A 22,807-nucleotide genomic window follows, 5' to 3' on the forward strand; every position below is an offset into this window, starting at 1 on the left:
CTTACTTACTGTATCTGTTTGGTTAGAAATAGGCTCATTTTCTTTTGATAATTTAGTCAAGGAATAGGAAGAACAAGCTGGCGACTTAAACCAAGACTTGTTTAAGTCCAGAGGTACATAGATACATGCAGTGTATCAATGACTAGCTTGATATGCTTGAAGCAGTCATGTTGCTGTAAACAAGCGGTATTTACACAACTGTAGTATTCAAAGCCCTCCTATCTCTCCCAACCCCTCCCTCCCAACATTTCCCAAAAAGATTGTATAGAATTTGATACCACTGTACATCAGTGACTAAAAAAAGTATTCTATCATTATTTCTCTAAGGTACAGTACATTTTTGGTGGCTACTAAACTCTGTTGTCACAATTTGCCTCTGTCCCCCCTCTGTCTCCCCTTACCTGGTGATAATGTTGCTTATAACACCCAGCAGTGTTTTTAGTGTTGCACTGTGTATCTACTAGAACTCCTTCATATTTCCTTCATGCTTCAGGCAAAGTTTACTTCCAGAAGCTGCTGAGTTTCAAATGAGAAATAAAAGCCATGCCAGACTGGATCCCTGTGATCTATGGATTATTCAGTACAGTGTACATTCAAAGGAACGTGAACAAACACCTCTTGAGAACCTTCCTTTGAAACCCAATTATCCAAAGTCATGTTTAACCTTTTTATTCACATCCAAAGCCAAAAAAAAAAATTCCCTTAACAAATATTTTCATCCCCTGACCTCGGCTTTCATCATCCATCAATGCCAGAGGCTTTGAAAAGCTGTGAGGCAGCAGTTCCATCAATGATCAATACACAAACACACACAAACACACAAAAATCATAATTATTGCCCAAAATTCTGTACGTACATAGAATGTCTGTATGGAACTGAACCTGGGGAAGCTGCCTGCCAATCATATCAACATAATTTCCATCGATGTATGCATTAGGAAATATTGGCTTTTGTATTACTGACTTGTACTTATCAAGTGCTGTGAAGAAGAATATGTCAAGCAGCTTTGATGATAAACTGGTCTGAGAAGGATGTTTAGTTTATTGATGCCGAATAGATTAATTTGCACAAGTTTTTGCAGGGTTTTCAGAATTGGCAAGGGTTGTTTGTTTCCTTTATTAAGGATAATATCAATTTTTGTATTTATTTATATTGATTTTTTTTTTATAGTTTTACTTTATTCCGTTATCTTGAAAATTTGAAGAATCAAATCAAGAAAAGAGATTTATGTGGTGAATGGTTTTTTCTCACTTCTACCAAGCCTTTAAATTAAAGGTAACATTAAGTTTTCATTGGTTTGATTTTGTTGTCGAAGGCAAAAGGAATCTGTGCGATGGCGATGTTGATGGGGGAGGGGGGGGGAAGCCTTTGACTTGTAAACACCTTAGTAAACTCAAATGTAAAAGGTGGTTGCACTTAATACTTGGTGTTTGGATCCACCGAAGTGAGTATGAACCATATTGTTGTCTCTTTGAAAGGACAAAGGTCATGTGAGGTCAGTTCCAGAGGTCAAAGTCTACAAAGTTGTAAGCACAATTACACTAATACTTAAGCTGAGATTAACTATAATAATTCATTTTATAGTTTGTTGAGCTTGTGTGATGTGCATACCAGAACTATATCATTACAGTATCTGTGGAGGTCAAAGGTCATGTGAAGTCGGAGCTTTGTTTGCAGCATTACAAAGCATTTTCTCATGTAAAACATGTTTTCTCATGTAAAACATGGCAAAAAATCACCAAACCTGTTGGTTTTCTGTTTCAACCTCTCAAATCTGGTTGTTTTCACAGTGGGTGATGTTTTCCCATCACAAATACAGTAGGTGCCATCAGAAAATATCTGTTAAAATTACAGTGTTGGTTAATGTTAAGAAAAATATGGCTCTTCAAAGTGTTTGTACTGTATACAGAATGACTACTCACAATGTTGTATGGAACATATTGAGGAAGAGAGGACAGAAACACAGTGAAATTAAATTTAAAACATTTTGAAGACATTTCAGAGAAGAAAAGTCTGCTACAGTATAAAGCTCTCCTGTGGCCAAAAAACAAGGACATTAAATATAACATTGTATTTTCACTATTTTTGTTATATAATGTTTCTTTGTTTTGTGAAAAGCTACTCATGTGACCATATAAAACAGTTTTAGAAAACCTTTCAAGCCCCATTGATGTTGTTTGCACAACAGTGATGATGAATCCTGCCTATTCAACCTGATGGTGCGTTGACAGAATTTTTAATCTTGGAGAGTTTATAAAATGTCTCTTCTGAGAGACCGAATTATCTTATCTGTAAATAGCTAAAAAAACATTGACAAATGAGCACAAGTTAAGCTGCACATAATTTTTAAAAAAATACGCATTATCCATTAAGCTTGCCATTCCCGGTCTTTAGAAAACTCAATGTCATGCCATGTACTGTAGGATCCCTGTCCTGTTAAATTGTACAACATTAATTCACGAAAAACTTGCCACTACACTGTCATTGCCAAGATGAAGAGTATATGCAGGGCGTACTGTTAGATGTTTATTATGCACCATGTATGGTAGGACCTCTACCGATTGAGATTCTGTACGGAAGTACAGTACCATAACCATGTAGCGCATCTGTTAATTGAATCTAGTGACTACCTTGCGCTGGCCTCTTTCCCTCTACTTTCCTACATGACATCATTTTGCTTATATATGTAGCTGCTCATACTGATGGTTTGTAATAAATTTCTATCCTGCAGGAATAAATCTCTGAGAGGAAAACGATGGAGAGGGAAAACATATAATGAACTTCTTCTTCTTCTTCTCGTTGAGTAAAGACCACGGAGATCGGTTACATGACTATGGCAGATTCTCCAAGACGATCTAAGACGCCGAAGAAAAAGGTCAGTGTTTGTAATCGCCTGCAGCTTTGATGAATGGGGAAGGTGGGTGGGGGGGGGGATTCTCTTGAGTAAGAGATTGGCTACTTTGAGGAAGGAATATGGAACATCTTTATCATAAGTTAAGAAATGGTCACTTGTGTAGATCTATCCATAATTTGACCGCCCAAAGAATTGACAGACCTTATACGATGTACCTGTAGTGGAAAACTAAATATTTAACCATGGATGATAATCCAAAGTGATGAAGAAATTTGATGTTTTGCTTGAAGGTGGAATTACGTAGATTAGATTTAAATGTTCCAGTGATTTCTGCCATTTTCTTGATAAAGGATTTTACTGGTAGATCATACACTTCCTATGGTCAATTGGATTGTGTAGAATTCAGTGACAAGGAAATGTGCGACCAGACGGCATTATCGAGATGAGGCCGGGCCGACTTTCACTTTCACTAAAGTATCGTTGGCGTCAGTATCCAGGAGTAATCCAGGGTTTTTCCATCTGACTTGTTCCTTCAAAGTGATAGCAAACAATGTCAGAATGAGCTGATATTTGTGTATATTTTTTTTACTGTTAGTTACATTTGTGTAATCTGAGTTCAGCTTTATCAGATGTCTACAGTATGCATGTGTACAGTAGGGCTAGGAAATAATACTGCTGGGTAGATCTGACGGCATTGTTAGTTTGGCTTGGTCTGTTACATGGTCTTTCACAGTCTTTTGGAAGTTGTTTTGACTTCAATGGCCAATTAATGAAAAAAAGGGATTTTGAAAAGAGTATACATACATGCATGCAACATCAACTAACCTGTATAATTTTGCTTTAGTGATTCATTAAAATATCATAATGAAGCTTGTGCTTTAAAAGTTTAAACCATTTTTTGTTTTGTATCATGCCATGTATAGGGGGTTCAACTATGTGACATAATTTGAACTGTGTACATCACGTCCACTTAGAACCAGTTAGAAATAGTCTGTCAGGTTTAAGTAAAAATGGCATAACCCACTGTAGTTATAGTTCTTGTGTTTTTTCTCTGCTTTTTCTTACCATTCATGAAGAATGAAAAAAGGCTAGATTCCAATATTTGGTTTAATTTTTTGATGAAAGCAAGGTTAAATCAGTCCAGTATTTGTGGATAAGTTCTGTTGGTCAAGACCTAGATTTAAAGCATAATCAATGACTTATGACCACCTTCTAATTTAGGTTTAGCAGCAACTAAAAAAAAAAACAGACATCCCAGGTTTTGACTGGATCCATTATGAAGTGATCCACTTTATAATAAGCCTGTTTTTATTTCTTTCCTGTTTCTTGCAGAGTTGGTATGCTTTGGTCCCAGAGCAAGTGGAATTGTCTCCATCTCGTAGCTGCAGCCCCAGTAGCAGCCGGTCATCAAGGTCAGCATCGCCAGCCCTATCCTCGGCTTCCAAGTCACAAAGTATCTTAGAGTATTCATCTCCAAGCCAAGTTCCGACCTTGGAAGAGGGTCCGTTATCAGAGAGTCAGGCCAGAGATGTGGTGGACACTAAGGAGAAATGTATTTCGGCCAGTAAGTCTGAAGAGATAAGACCATCAGGTAGCCTTGTTTCCGAGTATTTTGATGCCAGACAGTCGCAATCTGTCTTGGATGTGACTGGCGGTATCTCAAGGGAGTCATTTCCATTTGACGAGGGAGCTCTCACCCAGGAGAGTAGCAGTAGTCTGGAGCTACCGTTAGAAACTTCAGCGAGTGAAGGGAGTCAGGTAGGGGATCAGGCAGGAAGTGAAGAAGAAGATAAATGCAGTAAGAGGAAGACAGATGTAGATGGGGATGAAGAAGAGAAATTAACGGTAGTATCCAGACGAGAAAGTCAGCAAGGAGAGGAAGGAATTCCTCTACCTTCGATCGAAAGTATCGCAGAAGTTTCCGAAATTGCCTCTGGAAGTTCTAGTGCCGATCGGGAAGTAAAAGAGAATGAGCAAACTCCTGGTTATCATCCTGAGCAACCTCATGTTTCTGACGAGGATGCTCAAAGGCAAGAAAATGTGCTCTCAAGTCAAGGAGACTCTGAGCCGGAACTGAGAGATGGAGGTATTTTACCAACACATGGAGTGGAGGAGACGCATGAACTGGAGGAAAACCCTGATGAAACTGATCCAAATGTAGATACTTTAGATGAGAAATACTTACAGGTTTCTAATGAGATGGACTCTCAGGTACCATTGGATCTACAGACAGAACCAGTGGCTCACTCCTCTTCTGATGTCATGCTTGCAGCAACCGGTGAGTCTTTGAGCGAACAAATTTCGCAGAGGACCTCCCAAGTAGACGAGAAACTCGTCGGTAGCTCTCCCACAACCGTTGGTGATGATGTGCACTCGGAGACTGTCGATTCATATCAGGACTCTCAGAATAGTGTCTCCGGTTCCTTGAGTGGGGACTCCTTACCAGAGGATCAAAGACTAAGAGGCTCACAGGTCCAGCTACCCCTGGATCTGAACAGCTTGCAGCCTCTATCTCAAAGTCCTGCTGCTCCAAGCAGATCTGGGGTGTTGCTTAGCAGTAACCAAGATGAGATAGACGGAAGAGATAAACCAGATAAACCATCTTCATCTTCATCATCAAAACATGCATCACATACAGCAACTGAGCAAAGAACTGCTACATCCTTTATCCGTTATCCTCCAGAACTTCAGAGCAGACCAACATCTGGATCCCCAGGTGCTCGTGATTCCCGTCTGATAAGACCCAGCGACCTGTATGGAACCCCCCGTGGCCAGGACTTGGAGGATTCTTTGGCCAGAAAAGTTGCACAGCTTCTGATAGAAAGTGGTCAGATAACTATTCGCCCTAAAGAGATGAAGGATGATGGGCGGTCAAAGATCAGCAGTAAATCCTCATCTTGTAGCGGGAGCCCAGACAGCATCGACGGATCCCTCACCCCTTCGTCTCAGAAAGATTTCCCGGAAGGCCGAGATATATACGAAAGAAGAGACTCGTTGAATGGAGAGAGAACACCGCCAGGGAGGGAGTCACCGGCATCGAGTGTTAGCTCTTGCACAGATTCGTTAGCATTGCACGTTCAGCAACTCTTGAAGGAATCGGAACATTTACGAGCGAGAGCCCCCATCAGGGATTCTGGACTCGGTGGTGGGCGTCTCTCCCAATCGGATGCCGTGAATCTATCCGGAGTGAGTACGTCTAGCTCCGTTAAGAGAATCATCAAGAGGGTCAATGCCAGTATCCCCGGCACTGATTCGGATGTAGATAACGAATCTGGACGCAATCTCGAAGGTCAAGCCATGGGTGGGTACAGGGTCGGCAGAGAGAGCCCCTCCACCGTGAAGAGACACAGCGTCGATTACCTCGGAAGCGGTCGTGGAAGTCCCAGGTCGCAGGGCGGAGAGAGCCCTTACCATTCAGATTCAGGGAGGGAGAGTCCTCGCTATCTCGGCACGAGCAGCAGCAGCAGACAGAGTCCGAGTCGTTTCGGTATGAGCAGAACTTCTCAAGGAAGTCAAGAGAGAAGTCAGCCATTTGAGAGAAGCCATTCGAGTTCTCAAGGTCAAGATTCCTTGTCACAGAGGGTGCAACACCTACTCGGCAGTACGGAGTACGTCGGAGGCACGTCTCCCAGGTACTATACCGAAGGAGGAATCGATGCCTACCGACAGGTGGATAGCGACGTTGGCTCTCCATCTCGACAATATCACCCAAGGAGTGGCAGTTATACTTATTATGAAGCACAGGATGGAGTCCCTATGAGAAGAATGCACAGTACGGAGGATGAAGATCCAGTATTGAGGAGAACCCAGCAAACGGCAGGAAGGGAAAGGCAGCAGGACCTCAGCTCTACTTATCAAACTCAGGAAGGAGGTTTGAGCAGACAGTTGAAGGGAGCCGAGGATGCGGATGCTCTCACGAGGAGAGTCCAGGCCATGCTAATGGAGGACGCTCAAGAAGAGAGAGTGGATCGTGTGCTTCAGGAGGCAAGCGTCACCCGGGCAGATGAAATGAGATTCAGACCGGTGCCTCAGGCGGATGCCGACAGTAGACTGGCCTCTTTGCACACCGTAGCATCGACCTTAGACAACGAGCAGCCGGAGGGCGTGGGGAACTTTGCTGCTCTCGAAAGAGCTAGAGCAGTACTGGAGCAGCAGCTTCAGAAAGTCTCAGAGAGAACATTTGATCATAGTGTAACCTGGGAGACACCAATGAAGCACATAAGGGGCAGCGATCATTCTTATGAGAGACCGGTGGAGGCCTGGACCGAAGCCCACGGTCAGAGTGATCTCCAGCACAGTTCTACTAAGGCTGACGAATCCCATCAGAGATTGTCCGACCGTCAACGTGATGGCGGGTTTTCTAGATCGGAGAGCTTGCAGAGCACCGACAAACATTACTATTCCTTTCCTCCTTCGGAGGTTCCCAGTGAGTCCGACCAAAGGATCACCAGGGGTGGCCATCAGACCGGTGGAGGTGCTAGACCACGATCATATCCTCCAGCAGATTCAACAAGTGCTCCATCATATGACAGGTCTCAGACCACACCGAGTAATCAGAGTGGCATACCTAGGAGAACAAGCGGTTCCAGGGCCTCGCACGGCCGTTCAAGTTCCTTAGGCAAAAGTTCAGATTTCACATCTCAGCTGCCGGTATCTGCAGAATATAAGGTTGACCAGGGTGTATACACTTCACCCTCACAGAGACCGCTGAGTGCTACCCTCCCTAGTGATCACTCCAGAAGGTCGACATTTGGGTCAGGCGTCTACTCAGCGTCCGGGAGCTCTGCGCCGTCGTCGACCAGAGTAAGCCGGGGAACCTCACCCGACAGGAACATCTTGCACCCTTACAGACCCCCCGGAAGTGCAGAGACCATGTACACGTATCCTGTATCCGAGAGAAGCAGAGACCGGTTTTCGTCGACAGTGAATAGTTCGACTACGATGGAAAGTACTCATACAGGTATGGTGATTACAAAACCGTGTTATATTGTGCGACTTTTGGAGTAAATTATGCGCATGATTTTCGACATTTTTTTTCTACAATTATCGGCAATGATTTTTGATCTACTGAATTTTTTATGGGGGGAGGGGGGGGGGGGGAATGCTCCAAAATATATTTAAAGGGTCTTGATTTCCAGTTTGAATACTTGGCGTCTAACAGACAGGTAAAGCAATATTATAAGATTTCTGCTAATCTGCCAGTTGTGTACTACTCTCATGTGTTAATCTCTGTGCTAATCTCATGCTCTTGCTAATCTGATAGGCCCTGGAATATCATGTTCTCAGATAATAATTCCATCGATGGGGATGTCTGAGCTGCCGAGCAACCACCTGCTTTATGTGCACAGTGAAGTATGTACGTTTTATAGCTCTGAATGTTTGCAGTGTAACACGTGTGTATCTACTTAACTGTTAATGACATCCAGACATCAAAGTGCTTAAAATGCACCCATAATTCATCATTCTCCCCATCATGCACAGATTATATTTAAGCTCTGTTACTTGTTAAATGTTCTATAAATAAAACAGTCAGACAAGAGGCTTGTTCAATGGAGTCAAGGGTCAGATGTGAACCAAAAAATTCTGCAATGCAGGAGGGGGGGGGGGAGGGAGGGGGAGAGAAATCCCTATTTTGATTTGCTTCCCATTCCAGACTTTGGGAAAACAAATTATTGTTTGAATTATTGATTTAATAGGATCAGATGATGTACAAGCACCAGATTTTCCAGTTCACGTCCTCGGCAGCAGACAAGATCCGCCAAGAAAGAGCGGCTCTCTGATTCCAAAGATGTCACCCAGAGATTACGGTGGAGTCGCCTCCTCAGAGGTCAAAGGTCAGACAGCCAAGGACTCGAAATATCCCACACCGAGAGACCATATCGATGTTGAGATAGGTATGAAAATTTATGACTACAGGAGAGATTACTTCAAACTTTTAATTGTGTGTAAGGTGCAAAGAATTTCTCTATTGAAGATGGGGAAAGGCAGATGTGGAAGGGGGTTGTGGAACTTTGAGAATAACAATGGGACGAACAAAATATTTCTAAGAGCTTCTTGATCACATAAGGAATGATAAAATTTGTCATGCATTTTGTCATTAGAGTGACTATGGAACCAAGAAATAAACATTAACAGAACAGTTTTTCCTGAAATTTGATGTAAATTTATGAAGATGCATAACATCATCAAAGATATATATCACAAAATAACTTTGATATATTTTCTGTTATGGATCAAGGAACTTACACAGGATTCTGTTCAGTTCATCCCTACCTCTGATTTGCCCTTTTGCTTTTGGACAAAGCACCTGCATTGCAAATTTTTACTCCTTGTTTTCAAATAGTAATGAAATTACCAAACACATTTGAAAACAGAGTTTTTTTAATACCTAACATGCGTAACGGTTTGGCATGATGTTTTCATTGCACTGTCTGAGCAAACAGTTTGCAGCCATCCTGAAATTGTAAAATACCCGTATAGCAGCCATTCCTGAAATTTTTGAAATTCCTGTACAAATAACTGGTGTTAGTGCCCGCTTAAGAGCCCAGTTTGATGTTTTCCCATTATTTATCTCTATTTGTTATTATATATTTTTTCTACATCATTTCATTTTACAATCCAGATCCATCAGTTCTCCTCGGTCGAGACGATCAGAGTAGCAGAAAGTCACCGGATATTCCGTTAGATCTCTCGAGGTCGTGGAGAGGTCAAGACGACAGGCAACCCACTAGCAGATTAATAGGAAGAACATCACCATCATCACAGCTGTCACGGTATCAGGACTCGGCCTTATCCAAAAGACAAACAGGTGCGCTTTAATACAATTTATGAAAACCTTAATTCCTCTTCACCACCTTTTTTCTCTCTTTTACCACATAATACTACATCTAACCCCATCTCAGTATCCTCCCCACCCACCCCTACCCCTCACCTTCCCATTATCACACCTTGACCTTTCATGTAAACGTGCTATACTGTGACGGACAAATATTATTTCTGTAGAATATGGTGTTGACAAAGTTTGTTACTTCCTTCCTAAGGCACTGGTAGCATAATTTTTTCTTGTTAAGTAATCCATGAATAGTGACAAAATTGAAATATTTGCCTCTGTTATATCAGTGCTAATACTTACAAAAGAGTCAATTTGCACATATCGAGAGACCGAAGAAGACATAATTAATTGACTATTGTTGACAAAATCAATATTTTGTGATGGTCCTTGAAACCATCTGCTGGTTGCCAAAATGTTCCATCTATATTTAATAGCCATGTCACAAAATAAAACTAGGTATAAGTTTAAACAAGCATTGATTAACTCACATTAAAAGCTATGATTAAATTTGGTTGGTATAATGTAGTATCATGCAGCCAATTGGTAATCTGAAAGCAAATATTATTTTTGCAGTCGATACAATGGTGTACACGTCCTTGAAATAAAAATCATTTTAGTCACCGAGAAAGAGAAGCAATGAGGCTAGTTTGAATGCATTTACCATAGTGTCCTTTTGCTTCCCGAGCAGGTTCTTTGGGAAAGGACATTGAGTATGGTAGACTTCCATCTCAGACGACGGCCGTGTCTTCTAAAAGTCGGGTAGAAACTCGGGAGGGGTATCCTGCCAGCAGACGTACAAACATTCCAGGATCATTCACTCGAAAAGTACTCACGGACGTTCTCCTCGTACGTAACTTTGTAATCGTAGTGAAACTTTTCTGTCAATATGGCTTGTAGCCTGTAGATAGAAATTCCAGTCACTGGTTTAATGTTAAACCGATCTCGATATTTACATAATTTACTTAGCATAGAGTTACCTGTCAACCCAAAACTATTGCACTCTGTTTCTTCTGTGCAGCATGTTAAAATTTTACTTAAGTGTTGTTGTATCTTACCCAACTACATTTTTTAGAACTGTCATTCAACTTTCATCTACTAAGCCTTGATAATCATTTAGGGGTTACCACTAGACCAGGATTTCCCTAGCTTTATCCTCCCACGAAACCCCTGTGGATGTCAGAGTTGTCCACGAACCCCCAACTTTTCGAGACACAATCTGAGTCGTTATTATACTATAATATGCATAACAGTGCTTTGTAAAAGATCAAGTCAATATTGTAATAATGTAATGAAAAATGCATGGTATGGTACTACTATGGCAACATCGACTTTTGTACATTACTAAATTATATGATATATCAGATTTTAGTTTTGACTTTCAGAAACGTCTCACGAACACCCTGGGATGGACTCGGGCACCCCCTGGGGATTCATGCAACCCAGTTAGGGAACCCCTGCACTAGACTTATGCAAAGTATTTGTTTCATTTTTTGTATATATATGATTCATGCTTATGTATACCCTTCTAATGTTCATATCAAGCAATTAATTTATATATTTTTTTTTTTTTCTCAAATAAATTGATTACATCAAAGGATGACGGAGTTAACTCATCTGAAGCCGATGAGATGTGGAGGCAGTATCAACATCTCAGGGAGAGAAAGCAAGAGGAACGAGAGGCGGATGGGAATTCGGGAACATCTAGCATCGACGAGAGCAGAATACAGAGGTTGACCAGTCTCATCAAGGATCCCGTGGGACATACTGCCAGGAATATCGCCCAAGGTAGCAACTGACATATACATGGTCTACTGATCAAAAGTCTCTATGTTTTTGGTGGCACATTTGAAATTTTTTGCCTTTATCATTTTTCTTCATTGCGGTCTTGCGGAGTCTGTTTTGCACACAAACTTCTGCACCTCTCCACACTGTATAATAATCATCAGACTTAAGGTCGAAATTATATCGATATGTCTTTCCTTTATACCCCGAAGTGAAGTTTAACAAGATGAAGTGTCCGCAAGAGAGGAAATTAAAATTGTGGTCAGCTCTGTGGACCGGCGAAGACTAGAGAGTACACAGGGTTTTAGTAAACTGCGTAGAACTGTATGACTGATCTGAATAATTATCTTTATTCTTGTCTATATGAGTTTCATTCAATCTGGGATCAAACAAAAAGAGAAAACAAATTAATTAATCTTAACCTTTAAACTTAGTAGGTTACATTAGTGAAATGATTATGCAAAAGTCCTTAACTCTGAATAACACTTTAAACATTGTTACTACACAGATATCCTTGAATTACAAATAAATTTCAATAAAACCCTCATAGTCTACGAACCAATGCATATACATATACATAAGCAGGATACATTGATAATTCGCGCAAGTGAACCCTACACTACATTGGATCGCAAAAAAACGTGCAATTTGACCAAACTAAACATACTAAATTTCCCGCCACTTTTACATAAAATGTCATTACAAACCAACAACTTACTTCTTTGGCAGTATACTAAAATAAAACACGTTATATTAACTTAAGACTGTCAGGCTTTGATAACAAAAAACGGTAGATACTTCTAACAGTAAACAACTCGACCGGAAGAGGAATGTCGCAAATGTTTCTGAGTAACCGGAAAGTAAATACAAAAAATTGATAAATGTGAAAAGGTTAAATCGAACTGAAGCGTGCAGTAAATCTCGACTGCTCGCAACACTCTGATTATTACACACAAACGGATCTGGAGTTGAACATTTTATAGCTCTGTTCCAGCAAGCTTAGGATATAGACTTTGGAACGTTTTAAATTTAAATTTAGCAACGCTAATGACCAGTGCTATGGTCAAAGGCGGTGGCTTTAGAAGCAATGAAATGTAGCACCTGTGAGGGCATGGGTTTGAGTCCTGGCAGTCTAAGGAGAAATCCACGATTTTTCCATCTGAATTGGTCCTCCAAATTGTTTTAATAACAAGTCCAAAATGATCTAAAACAGTAAATGGGATAGTCACCCGATGTGAGGTGTGTAAGTAATAAGCCATTCGGTTTCTTCTATGTGCACATGTGGCTGCCTAGCATCATAAAACAACTACCTTACAGGCTGATATGTATTATTGTTAGTATTATGATATGATTATTAAGACAGCTTGGAGTAATGTTGTTCTATATTAGATTAAGAAGTATGGAATTATCACCCAGGATCATTCAAACTTTGGCTATGAAAAAGTTTTCATTTCTTTATTCTCCTTGCAGATGTAGCAGAGCCAGAATTTGAAGAAACAGTAAAGACCAAACAGGGTCAGGACTTCACTCCAGAAGAATCTCTCCAACCAAAAACCAGAGTACAGTCCACACTAGCATTGCAAACGGACAAGTAAGTTAAACAATATAAAGAACATTTTACTCATTGTAACATCGTCAGACGTAGTCATAAATGTGTGCTGGGGAACTGAGTTTATCCTTTGTTGTTTGTTGATGTTAGCAATGTTAGATGTCTTTGACTGAAATTGACATAAACGTTTATACTCTACTTCCCAAATGTATGTGAATTGGGAGCGAGTGAACCTCGTCCCTAGCCTAGGTTGTGTAAAAGCGTTCGGGCAGTGAACGTTATTGTTACACGTGGCAATGTGTATATATACAGTGAAAAGAACTATGCTTGCGCTCATCATGTGATTGAAGTCATTTTGATGTCAAGTTTGTGAGATAGTAAACAATACTCATTTTGTTCGATGTCAGCTTTCAATACCATACTTTTAGTGTCTTGAGTCGATAGCTTCCAATGCCTTCAGTTACAGTTCTAACACATGTAGTGTGGTTCTATGTGTACATGAAAAATTAGTTTAGCAAAGCAGTAATTGTTACAGTCAGCCTGTTTGGAAATCAATTTCATTTCTCATAATGCATTCCTTTAAAAAAGAAAAGAAAAACTCAGTGGCTATCAAAGCCCATTCGCTGGTACACATCCTTTGACCTACCACTGGTAAATACTCAAGATTTTGCATAAGACATATCTATGTGCACTAGGCCTATACTGTACCATTAACGGTGTGTTGACACAAACTTGTATGTAAACAGTTAGATATGGTACGACTCAGAGCCCATTCGCTGGTACACATCCTTTGACCTACCACTGGTTAATACTCAAGACTTTGTATAAGACATCTACGTGCACTAGGCCTATACTGTACCATTGACATTGTGGGCAGACACAAGCTTGTATGTTAACACTGTTAGATACGACTCAGAGCCCATTCGCTGGTACACATCCTTTGACCTACCACTGGTTAATACTCAAGACTTTGTATAAGACATATCTACATGCAGTAGGCCTATACTGTACCATTGACATTGTGTATTGGTGTGTTTTTGTACCGTTAACATCCATATATGTAATATTCAGGACAGTGGTAAACCCACACACACACATGCTCTTGTGATAGCATGTATCAAAACAAATTTAGCCTTTACTAGTTAAAAGATATACATAAATAGAACAAGATGTAATCTGCTATCTATCCATAGTTTGGCTAAAAATCTGCATCAATATCCTCCGTCCAGAATTGCCAATAGTATATTCTAAAAGGATCCTACATTCTCTTTGCGATAATATTTGCAGTTACGTTTTATGGTGTAGACAGTGTTACATGAATATTAAATAGTAGTAAATCAAATACAGAGCTCAGGCCTGTGTCCAATTAATTTTTAATGCAAACAGTAAACAAAGACAGGACACAGGATTTGGATTTTTTTCATTCATTCGATCTTTTTGAATCAGTCAATGTTTAGCAAAAACGTACATTGCGTGATTAAAAGTAGTTGTACATTGTGAAATCCTGCACGTGTATGCATGTTTATCCAGGGGCATGTTTAATTTAAATTTATTGTACTTATGGCAGCAAGCTGCCATCTCGTACAACTGCTTAGACAACCAGGTGAGGAATTCTTTTTTTATTTGAATTTTCTTTTAATAAATACCTAAAGGTTTCCATTCTAGTTGGAACCGGACAGTTAAATCTCTGTTTAGTTCTTCTTATTTTTATCATTCTGTTATATCATTGCTTCTTCAACTTAGCTACGGCATCGCAAGAGAGCCAAGAACGGCCGCTAAGACCTCCCCCGCTCCTACTGAAGTCGATAAAGATGTCGTGCAGTCTAGCGAACTACAGCCGGCTAAGCGGCAGAAAACCAGCAGGAACATTCCATCTTCCGGCATTCCTACGAGAGAAATGCGATCGCAGGATAGAGTCCCTGCGAGAGCGCCGACACCGACAAAGAGGAAGGCCACCGCTCAAGACATTTCTGGTACGGATGCTTCGGAAACCAGTCTTGAAGCGGCAGCTCTCTCAGATTTAAGCCTAGACTCTGAACAGTTACTGCTGCTTCTGGGCAGTCAGGGCATCAAGAAACTGAGTTCGAAACTCCTCCATCTCCAGCAGCGAATCGAGAAACAGAAAGAACATCACCGGAAACAGTCATCCGGGCAGAAGGGGAGAAAGCCGAAACTTGTCCTGAGCAAAAAGAAGACCCTTCCGCGACCGACGCACGCGAGCACGCCCGCCGCGGAACCCGATTCGGAGCTGGTCCGAGAGGTTGCTGATATCGTTCAGAGTAGGGACAGAGGACCCTCTCCTCCTTCCACCGTATCGTCTGTTTCTGGAACCACCCAGAGGACGAGCGACCTCGACTCGGTCTCTGCTAGCACCTCAGAGAGTACCCTGACGGCGGCAGACCCTAAGAGGATTCCCGCGGGGGAGAGGTCGAAACATCGTAAGACAAAAGACGACAGCGAGGTTGAGTACAGAACCAGTGAGGCAGAGTCGGACGTCAGCGTACTCTGCTCCTGTCGACCGACACTACGAAGACCCAAGTCAGCGCAGGAGAGCAGAAGGAGAGAAGCGGAGAATGGAACCGCTCTGACCTTAGAACTGGACGGTGAAGGATTCAAGAGACCGCTCGGCGTCGCTCCGAGGGCATCGTCTAAAATCCCGGTCATGGGAACGAGTAAAGGTCCGAGAATACTGCCGGAGGATAACCGGAATCATAAGTCATCATCTTCTCCCCCGAGCAAGAAGTTTCCAAGAGGGACGGCCTTCACCATCGACTTGAGCCAGGATGCTGGTAGAAAAGAAGAGACCTCGTTGGAGAAGGGGGTCTTGACGGACCTACCGGAGAAATCTAGGGATAGGCAGAAGGCCGTCGTAGAGAGAAGGACTTCGAAAGTCGTGAACAAAGAAAATGTTACGCCAAGGTATATAACCAATTGTTTTTTTTGTTTTACATTTCTTGGTTAAATATTGATATATAATTTTTTTGTGTGCATTTGTTGACTTTCTCAAATTTAACATACAACTCTGCTCTGCCAGAAAAGGGTAATCTTGCGCAGTCAAAATATTGGAAAGATCAGCTGCATTTATCACTGTTTTCGTTTTCTTTTCTTCTTCTTCGTTTCTGTTAGATTGACTCCTCCTGGCATTGCCTGGTTCCAGCCATTCTCAAAGAGAATGCCCTGGCAAGAAGAGAGACCTGTTCCGCCCCCACGGCCAAAACCTATCATCATCTCTGCCATTCAGCATGACCCCAGGACGGGAAAAATATCATTGCAGGTACGATTGTAGCGTGGAGGTGTGTATACAAAGATATACGGCTCGATACATTGATCCTAACAGATAATAATTGGTTTTAAGTATTCAGACAGTTACCTGTGCTTCCTAGTTGTATGTCTCTCATTTTAAGTGATATTGTTTCTGGGTTCTTGGGAGGAAATAAGCAAACTAGCAAAGGGACGCAAAAAATTATTTCAAGGAAAACAAAAGTGACCCTTCTAACCTTCTTCATAATAAACAATAATAATATTGAGGATTTGTAAAGCGCAGACATATCCACCGATAACGGTGCTCAAGGCACATCACAATATTACCCTGGTCAAAGATAACCAGTCAAACATAGAGACAAATCCCTTCATATGGCAGCAGCTAAACAGCGCCCAACTGAAAGTTTTATCTCACAGGTCCCCATTTATACACCTGGGTGAAGAGAGGAAATGGAGATAAAGTGCCTTTGCCCAAGGGCACAACATAATGATCTGGCCAGGACTCCAACCTGCAATACTTAGATCACAGGTCTACTGCCCTAACCGCTTGACCACAACGCTCTCTTATTAAAGTATAATCTCTATGTGGTACTGTTGTCGAACGATCGCTTTGTTCTAATAGTTTTTAACTGTATTAACAGAGAATTTTTTTTTTATTCTTTATGCAAAGCATATCATATGATTTAGATTTAGGTATTAATATTTCAAGAAAGGCGCCAGAAGTATAAAATATGTTGGTGGATTATCAGCCTTCTCATTAAATCGTACAGTGTTTTTGATGTTAAATTACATTGACAAATTAACTATGGGCAAACTTTCACTAGCAGAAACATAAGTGTAATTAAAGGTTGGCTTTTTATACTCAGAGAGCTTGTTCAAGCTTCATCGGTTGACATCATGTTTGAATTTGGCCAACACTTGTTAATTGTTTGTGGTCAGTAGGTCACACTCTTGTAAAAGCAGTAACCAATCTCACCATAAATGTTTTGTTTTATTGTTTTTCATCGTCATCTTTACTACTTTACTTTAGGACGCATTTATGAGGCACCGACCAGATTTCATCTCCCAGTGTCGCGAGAGGCAGCGGAAGATGAAGCTAGCTGCTGAGGAGCGACACATCCAGGAATCCTTGGAGATAGAGCGGATAAGACTCTTTGAGGAGCAGAAGGCAAAGAAAGCCAATCGTCTCGCTCATCCGTACAGCGGTGAGTCCTGATTGTCCAGATGTGGCTAAGAATATATATCTTATTCATTTATCACCATCCCTGTCCATACTTTCACTCATTCACTAGGTAGCTTTAGAATATGTTTCATATTTGTCCAATGCCTGTGAATATTCATATCCCAAAACGGTTATATTGTCCATATCTGTGATCACCCTCTCACACATTCAAACAGCAGTGAGTACCACCAAATTGTAATTCAAGGTCCCTTAGAATTATCCTGTCCCAAAACGGTTATATTGTCCATACCTGTGATCACCCTTTCACACATCGAAACAGCAGTGAGTACCAACAAATTGTAATTCAAGGTCCCTTTGAATATTCCTATACCAAAAATCCAAAACGGTCATATTGTCCATACCTGTGATCACCCACCCTCTCACACATCAAAACAGCAGTGAGTATCCATTCAATTCTAATCTAAGGTAGCCTAGAATATACCTGATTAACTTATCAAATCATATGGAATAATTTATCCAGTATCACAATTGCAATAAATGCTATGTAAAATGGGCACATTACTATGTAAAATGGGCATTTTACTATGCAAGTGCACAGATGTACATAGCTGTTTTGATACACAGGAACCTCAGTATTTTGTGAGGGAACGTTCAGAGCCTTCAAGAGTACTATACAACATACGAGCACTGAATTATTCCCTGTAACAGTGGTATCTTCCATAGTTAAATTCACATTATCTATCCATAAAGTAGTTAAGTCCAAGACAATGTTAATTCTTGATAGCCTAGAAGGTCTTATTCCGTCTATCACGTTAGTCATATAATCAATACTTAACCTCACCCTCTTGTCCTTTAGTACATGAGTGTTTACAAAACTTTGGACTAGTAGCTTAGAAGGTGTCTTACTTCATTAAAGGCATCAAAAAGTTTGCTGTCCATGAGGTAATCCTCTTGACATCAATAGAATGGTAAACGTCAGCATGCTCATAAAGTAAAGTGACTTAATGAGTTTGTTTTCTTAAAATAAAAAAATTTAAAAAAATAAAAACTTGATACTGTTTGACGTAAAATCCAAAAGCAATATAGGTCATGAGCTCGACCAGTCATATTTGATTTCAAATGGTGAAATAAAAGTAAAAAGTTGTGCAAAATTCCAATTTCCCCTTTGCATGTGATACATAATACTATGAAAAGTTTCCAACCATTTAAGTTTAAGTTTTGAGGATGAACTAAGCTCATTAAATACATGTTCTGTCAGAGAAAGAAGTAAATATCTACCTATTTGTGTAATTTTTTCTTTCTTACTCGTTATAAAGATCAACTGCATAAACCTATCAAGAGGAACCTCACAAGGAAGGAGATGAAAGAGCAAACGCAAAAGTAAGTAGACTGTGTTAGGGAAGACGAGTCACTATAGGCCTAGCCTGTAAAAGATGGCGCTATTCAGAAACAGATTGTTAATACAATGTATGGCCAGGCAGTGAGTGTAAACCATCCTCTTGCTTACTTGTCTCATTATTTTTAATGTTTTTATTTGATGGAGGTTGGGGGTGGGGGATGGGGTTGGTGAGACGGGGATGGGGTTGGTAATGCAAGGGGAGGGGTGGGTGGAGCAGAAGCTTTATCAAATCCATACAGAGGGTTGTAGTACTTTTCATTGCATGTCATTTAGTCACTTGTCTAGTGAGGCGACTAATAGACAATGCCAGTAGTTTATACAATGCCTTATATAGTTTGTTTTACGTTTAACATGTTATTTATTGAGGTCCACAAACCATCCACTGTTGATTTGCCTAAATGCTTGTGTTGAACATTATATATAAATGTAAGTGTTGTGGGCAACACAATGTGTAAAACGGTGAAGTATCCTACAATCACTCTTATTTTAGAATTATTTATTCTAGAATTAAGCTTAATCTTATTTTGAATAATAGGTTACAGTTTTGTTAATTTTGCTGGAATGTTGGTCACTAAATACAGAAATCTGCTATAAGCTCTTTGCTTGGATGATGCTGCGTCCTGCCTCTTTCATCACATATCAGATTTCACTATTAGTTACTATTTAACTTGAGGTTATTATACTTTTGATCATCCCAGCACCGATTTTATTAAGAGACCACTGGCATTAAAATATGGTTTTTTATTTAAAAAATTCTCTTTTCCACTCACGAATATTTAAGCAGGCTAGTAAGTCAGTTTCCGCCACAACATTCCTGAAAAAACTCATTCATTCGTTTTCTTTTTGTCTTCTTTTGGATTTCAGAATTTACAGTCGTTTGCCGGAAGTTGTCAGAAAGAAGGAGGAGACGAAGAAAATAGTTATCAACGAAACTAATAGATTAAGAGCTCAGATCTACAGAAAGGTAATCTTTACCCATGGGAGTCACACTTCTGACCGTAGAAATTTCTGAATCTCTTAAAAATTTCCAGATTTGCAAATCTTTAATCAGCTTGTAAAATAGTAAATCTGAATCTTGTGAAGAGTATATTGCAAAGACACCCACAGATGACAGTATCATGATGTTATGATGGTTGTGAAGATATGGATTTTTTCAATCACTTTCCAATATTATGTATCTGGCAATTCCATTATTATGTATCTGGCAATTTCAATATTTTTTATCTGGCAAATGTGTAATGAATGACATCGTCAAGGTAGTTTAATTGACATGACTCTGTCATGAGGTAAAAAGTTTCTTTATAATATGCATATTCATGAATCCTTCATTGCACCTGTCAGCTAAGTAGATAGTCGATATGTTTTTTTTCACGCAAGTTAATGAGTTAATATTGCAAAAAATGTGTTTTTTTTAGGATACATGTGATGGCATCTCAGGGGCAAATGCTCTTCAAAATCTATCATAATCTTTTTGTTGGTTTATACTTGAAACCGGATTCATTTGGATTATTTGCTTAGCTGTCAAAAGTTCTCTGTATTAATAAGTGCATCAATTGCATGTATTTTGTTTGTAGAATTATTCTTTTCCTCTGTGGATAAATGATTGACAAATTCTAAAGAAACACAAAGACATTTTCAGCTGAAGTGTTCTGATGACATCATCCATTCTGCTGTTGCCAGATGCATAAACAGAATATCACAAATTTTGACAAATTTCATATCTTTGTGATACAAATGCTATCAGCATGTGGGATTTTTGACTAAAGATACAGAATATTTTTTGCGCAGTTTTGCTAAAGCAAACAACTTCAGCCACCAGAAATTCTTTCAAGGTTTCTAGAGGTGCAGATTTTGGTTTGCCTAGTAGTTGATAACATTTTTATGTCTTAAGTTTACGTATTTTCACACCCTCATTAATGTTTGGACGGCTCGAAAATACACAGTGATTGTAATTAAACAATTAAGTAGTTTAATCTTGGTTTCCAACTTTGCCCCCTTTTGTGTCATATCTTAACTTTTAAATGTTTTGTATGAAATAATCAATTTATTCATTTCAATGTCTCTGCTCAACAGAAACTCAGCGACAGGCTTAAATCAAGATGGCCACCCGAATGACGGACAGTCGCCATAGTTCGGAAAAGGTGAGATTGTTGGAAGTTTTTGTTTAATTTAACTTCATTTTATGGAAACATTTAAATGTCAACAACTATATGCAATGAATATGCATTTATTGATACTTATCATTTAACAATTTAAAGCATCTGGTTTTATTTCAGTTTTTTAAAAATTATTTTGAAACTATGAAAGCCTTGTAGAATCATGCAAACAGAAATGATTAATTTATTATTATTATTAGATATTATTTGTTTGTAATTAGAAATGATTACTTTATTCTTCCCAAATGTTATTTGTGAAAAACAAATTTTGATCATTGTGCAATTACAAATTCAATATAACTTTTTGGATTGCACTAGTATGCTGTTATCGTTCAGTTGCCATAGCCAACCAACAGTTTTCACAGTTCCTCTTGTTAAGCCACACATAAACCTAAGTTAACAGGTGGTTAACCAAAATTCAAAGGTTTGCTGATTGGCTTTGCCTTCAAATGTTATTTATGTTGCTGTCCTGACTGGCTTTATCTTGTTATACATGTAACTATTGGGCAGGGGTTGTCACAAATTTGATCGAGTAGACTGCAGTTAAAGTTATGTGTACAATCCATCTGCTGCAACAATTAAGGTTGTACTTATTCCTGTGACAAAATGAGAAGAAAGAATTTCACAAATAAGGGTTCCTTATTTATGGAAGAACTGCTATGCAGTGATTTAGTCATTGGCAGTTCAAAGGGAGACCTTCTGACAACATAACTGTGAACAAAGAACAAGGATTCTTAATTACTTTTCTATGAGGGCGTGAGAGAAACATTGGTTCTGCCCCTCTCCTCCTTCCCCTTTTCCCATCCAGTCCCTCCTCAGACTCCTCCCATTCTCCCTTCTGCCCGTCTCCACCTCCCCTTCTTCCCAAATGAAAGAAAAAGACATAATATTAATTTTGCAACATTTTCCTCTCCTTTCAGGTGCTACAACTCTTGAAAGAAATAACAGGATTGGATGTTTACTACGGCTTCAATATTCTCTTGCCTTCTGCAGATACTTTACTCAGTCATGTCACCTCAAAATCCATTGTAGGCAAACTCTCCTTGGACTAAGAGGTATGGTGTGACTGTACGTGTCAGGTGAAAAACTCTTCCAGGTTCTAGATATTGTAGGAATTGCTTCTGTAGGCTATGAAGGCAAATGCAGATAATTTATACAATACTATAGTAATGGATCGTGTTCCATATCTCCCCGAAGTTCTGTAAACATATCCAGCCATGTCTTCACATATTTTTTGAGATAATAATTTCACAAGTTTTACCTATTTTTATTAATGAAATATTGAAGTTACTTGTTAGTAAGGATTGGATGGAACTCGCTAATTTAAAATTTTAATTTAAAAACTTCCTTCAAGACCAAGCTGCAAGGGTTTCTATCCTCATTTAACATTATTCGAGTGGATATGTAGGAATGTTAGAAATGTCAAGATTGATCATTTAAAACACCAAAAAGCATCATTATTTTTGAGAGTGGTTTTATGTGGCGACAACACAGAAAATCCTTTCTTCAAGTAATTAGTTTGCAGGTTTTCAATTCACTTAGTTTTCTTGACCAGACCAAACGATAGAGTGGGCTTTCAAAGAGTATATCTTATCTCAATAAGTTGCTTCATGATTCCAACTTTAATCAGCACAACCGAGAGACAGGTGGGACCCCAAGGACAATTATGTCAGCGCCCCCCTCCCCCCCCCCCTTTTTGATGTCTACATTTTTCTTTATTAGAAAAGGAGAATACAGTCTTCTTTATTCCATATTCCATGTTTTTTTCATCTACAAATAGTTTCTTGGAA

The 22,807-nt window shown here is 39.7% G+C and overlaps 1 protein-coding gene across 2 annotated transcripts in view; it reads left to right on the forward strand.

Moving 5' to 3' along the window:
* Positions 1 to 22,349, forward strand: part of LOC139967371 (uncharacterized) — a 39,314-nt gene extending 16,965 nt beyond the window's left edge. For both annotated transcript variants that reach the window (XM_071971081.1, XM_071971082.1), the window contains exons 2-15: positions 2,733 to 2,876; positions 4,188 to 7,815; positions 8,552 to 8,749; positions 9,478 to 9,663; positions 10,376 to 10,533; positions 11,283 to 11,472; positions 12,940 to 13,060; positions 14,762 to 15,937; positions 16,145 to 16,292; positions 17,310 to 17,484; positions 18,779 to 18,842; positions 19,726 to 19,825; positions 20,935 to 21,002; positions 21,938 to 22,349. In XM_071971081.1, the coding sequence (XP_071827182.1) occupies positions 2,829 to 2,876; positions 4,188 to 7,815; positions 8,552 to 8,749; positions 9,478 to 9,663; positions 10,376 to 10,533; positions 11,283 to 11,472; positions 12,940 to 13,060; positions 14,762 to 15,937; positions 16,145 to 16,292; positions 17,310 to 17,484; positions 18,779 to 18,842; positions 19,726 to 19,825; positions 20,935 to 20,976 (6,234 nt within the window). In that variant the 5' untranslated portion in view covers positions 2,733 to 2,828 and the 3' untranslated portion in view covers positions 20,977 to 21,002; positions 21,938 to 22,349. The remainder of the gene's footprint in view (positions 1 to 2,732; positions 2,877 to 4,187; positions 7,816 to 8,551; positions 8,750 to 9,477; positions 9,664 to 10,375; positions 10,534 to 11,282; positions 11,473 to 12,939; positions 13,061 to 14,761; positions 15,938 to 16,144; positions 16,293 to 17,309; positions 17,485 to 18,778; positions 18,843 to 19,725; positions 19,826 to 20,934; positions 21,003 to 21,937) is intronic.
* Positions 22,350 to 22,807: the final 458 nt, after the last annotated feature.

The sequence above is a fragment of the Apostichopus japonicus genome, chromosome 5 (assembly GCF_037975245.1).
Source record: "Apostichopus japonicus isolate 1M-3 chromosome 5, ASM3797524v1, whole genome shotgun sequence".
Classification (NCBI taxonomy): domain Eukaryota; kingdom Metazoa; phylum Echinodermata; class Holothuroidea; order Aspidochirotida; family Stichopodidae; genus Apostichopus; species Apostichopus japonicus.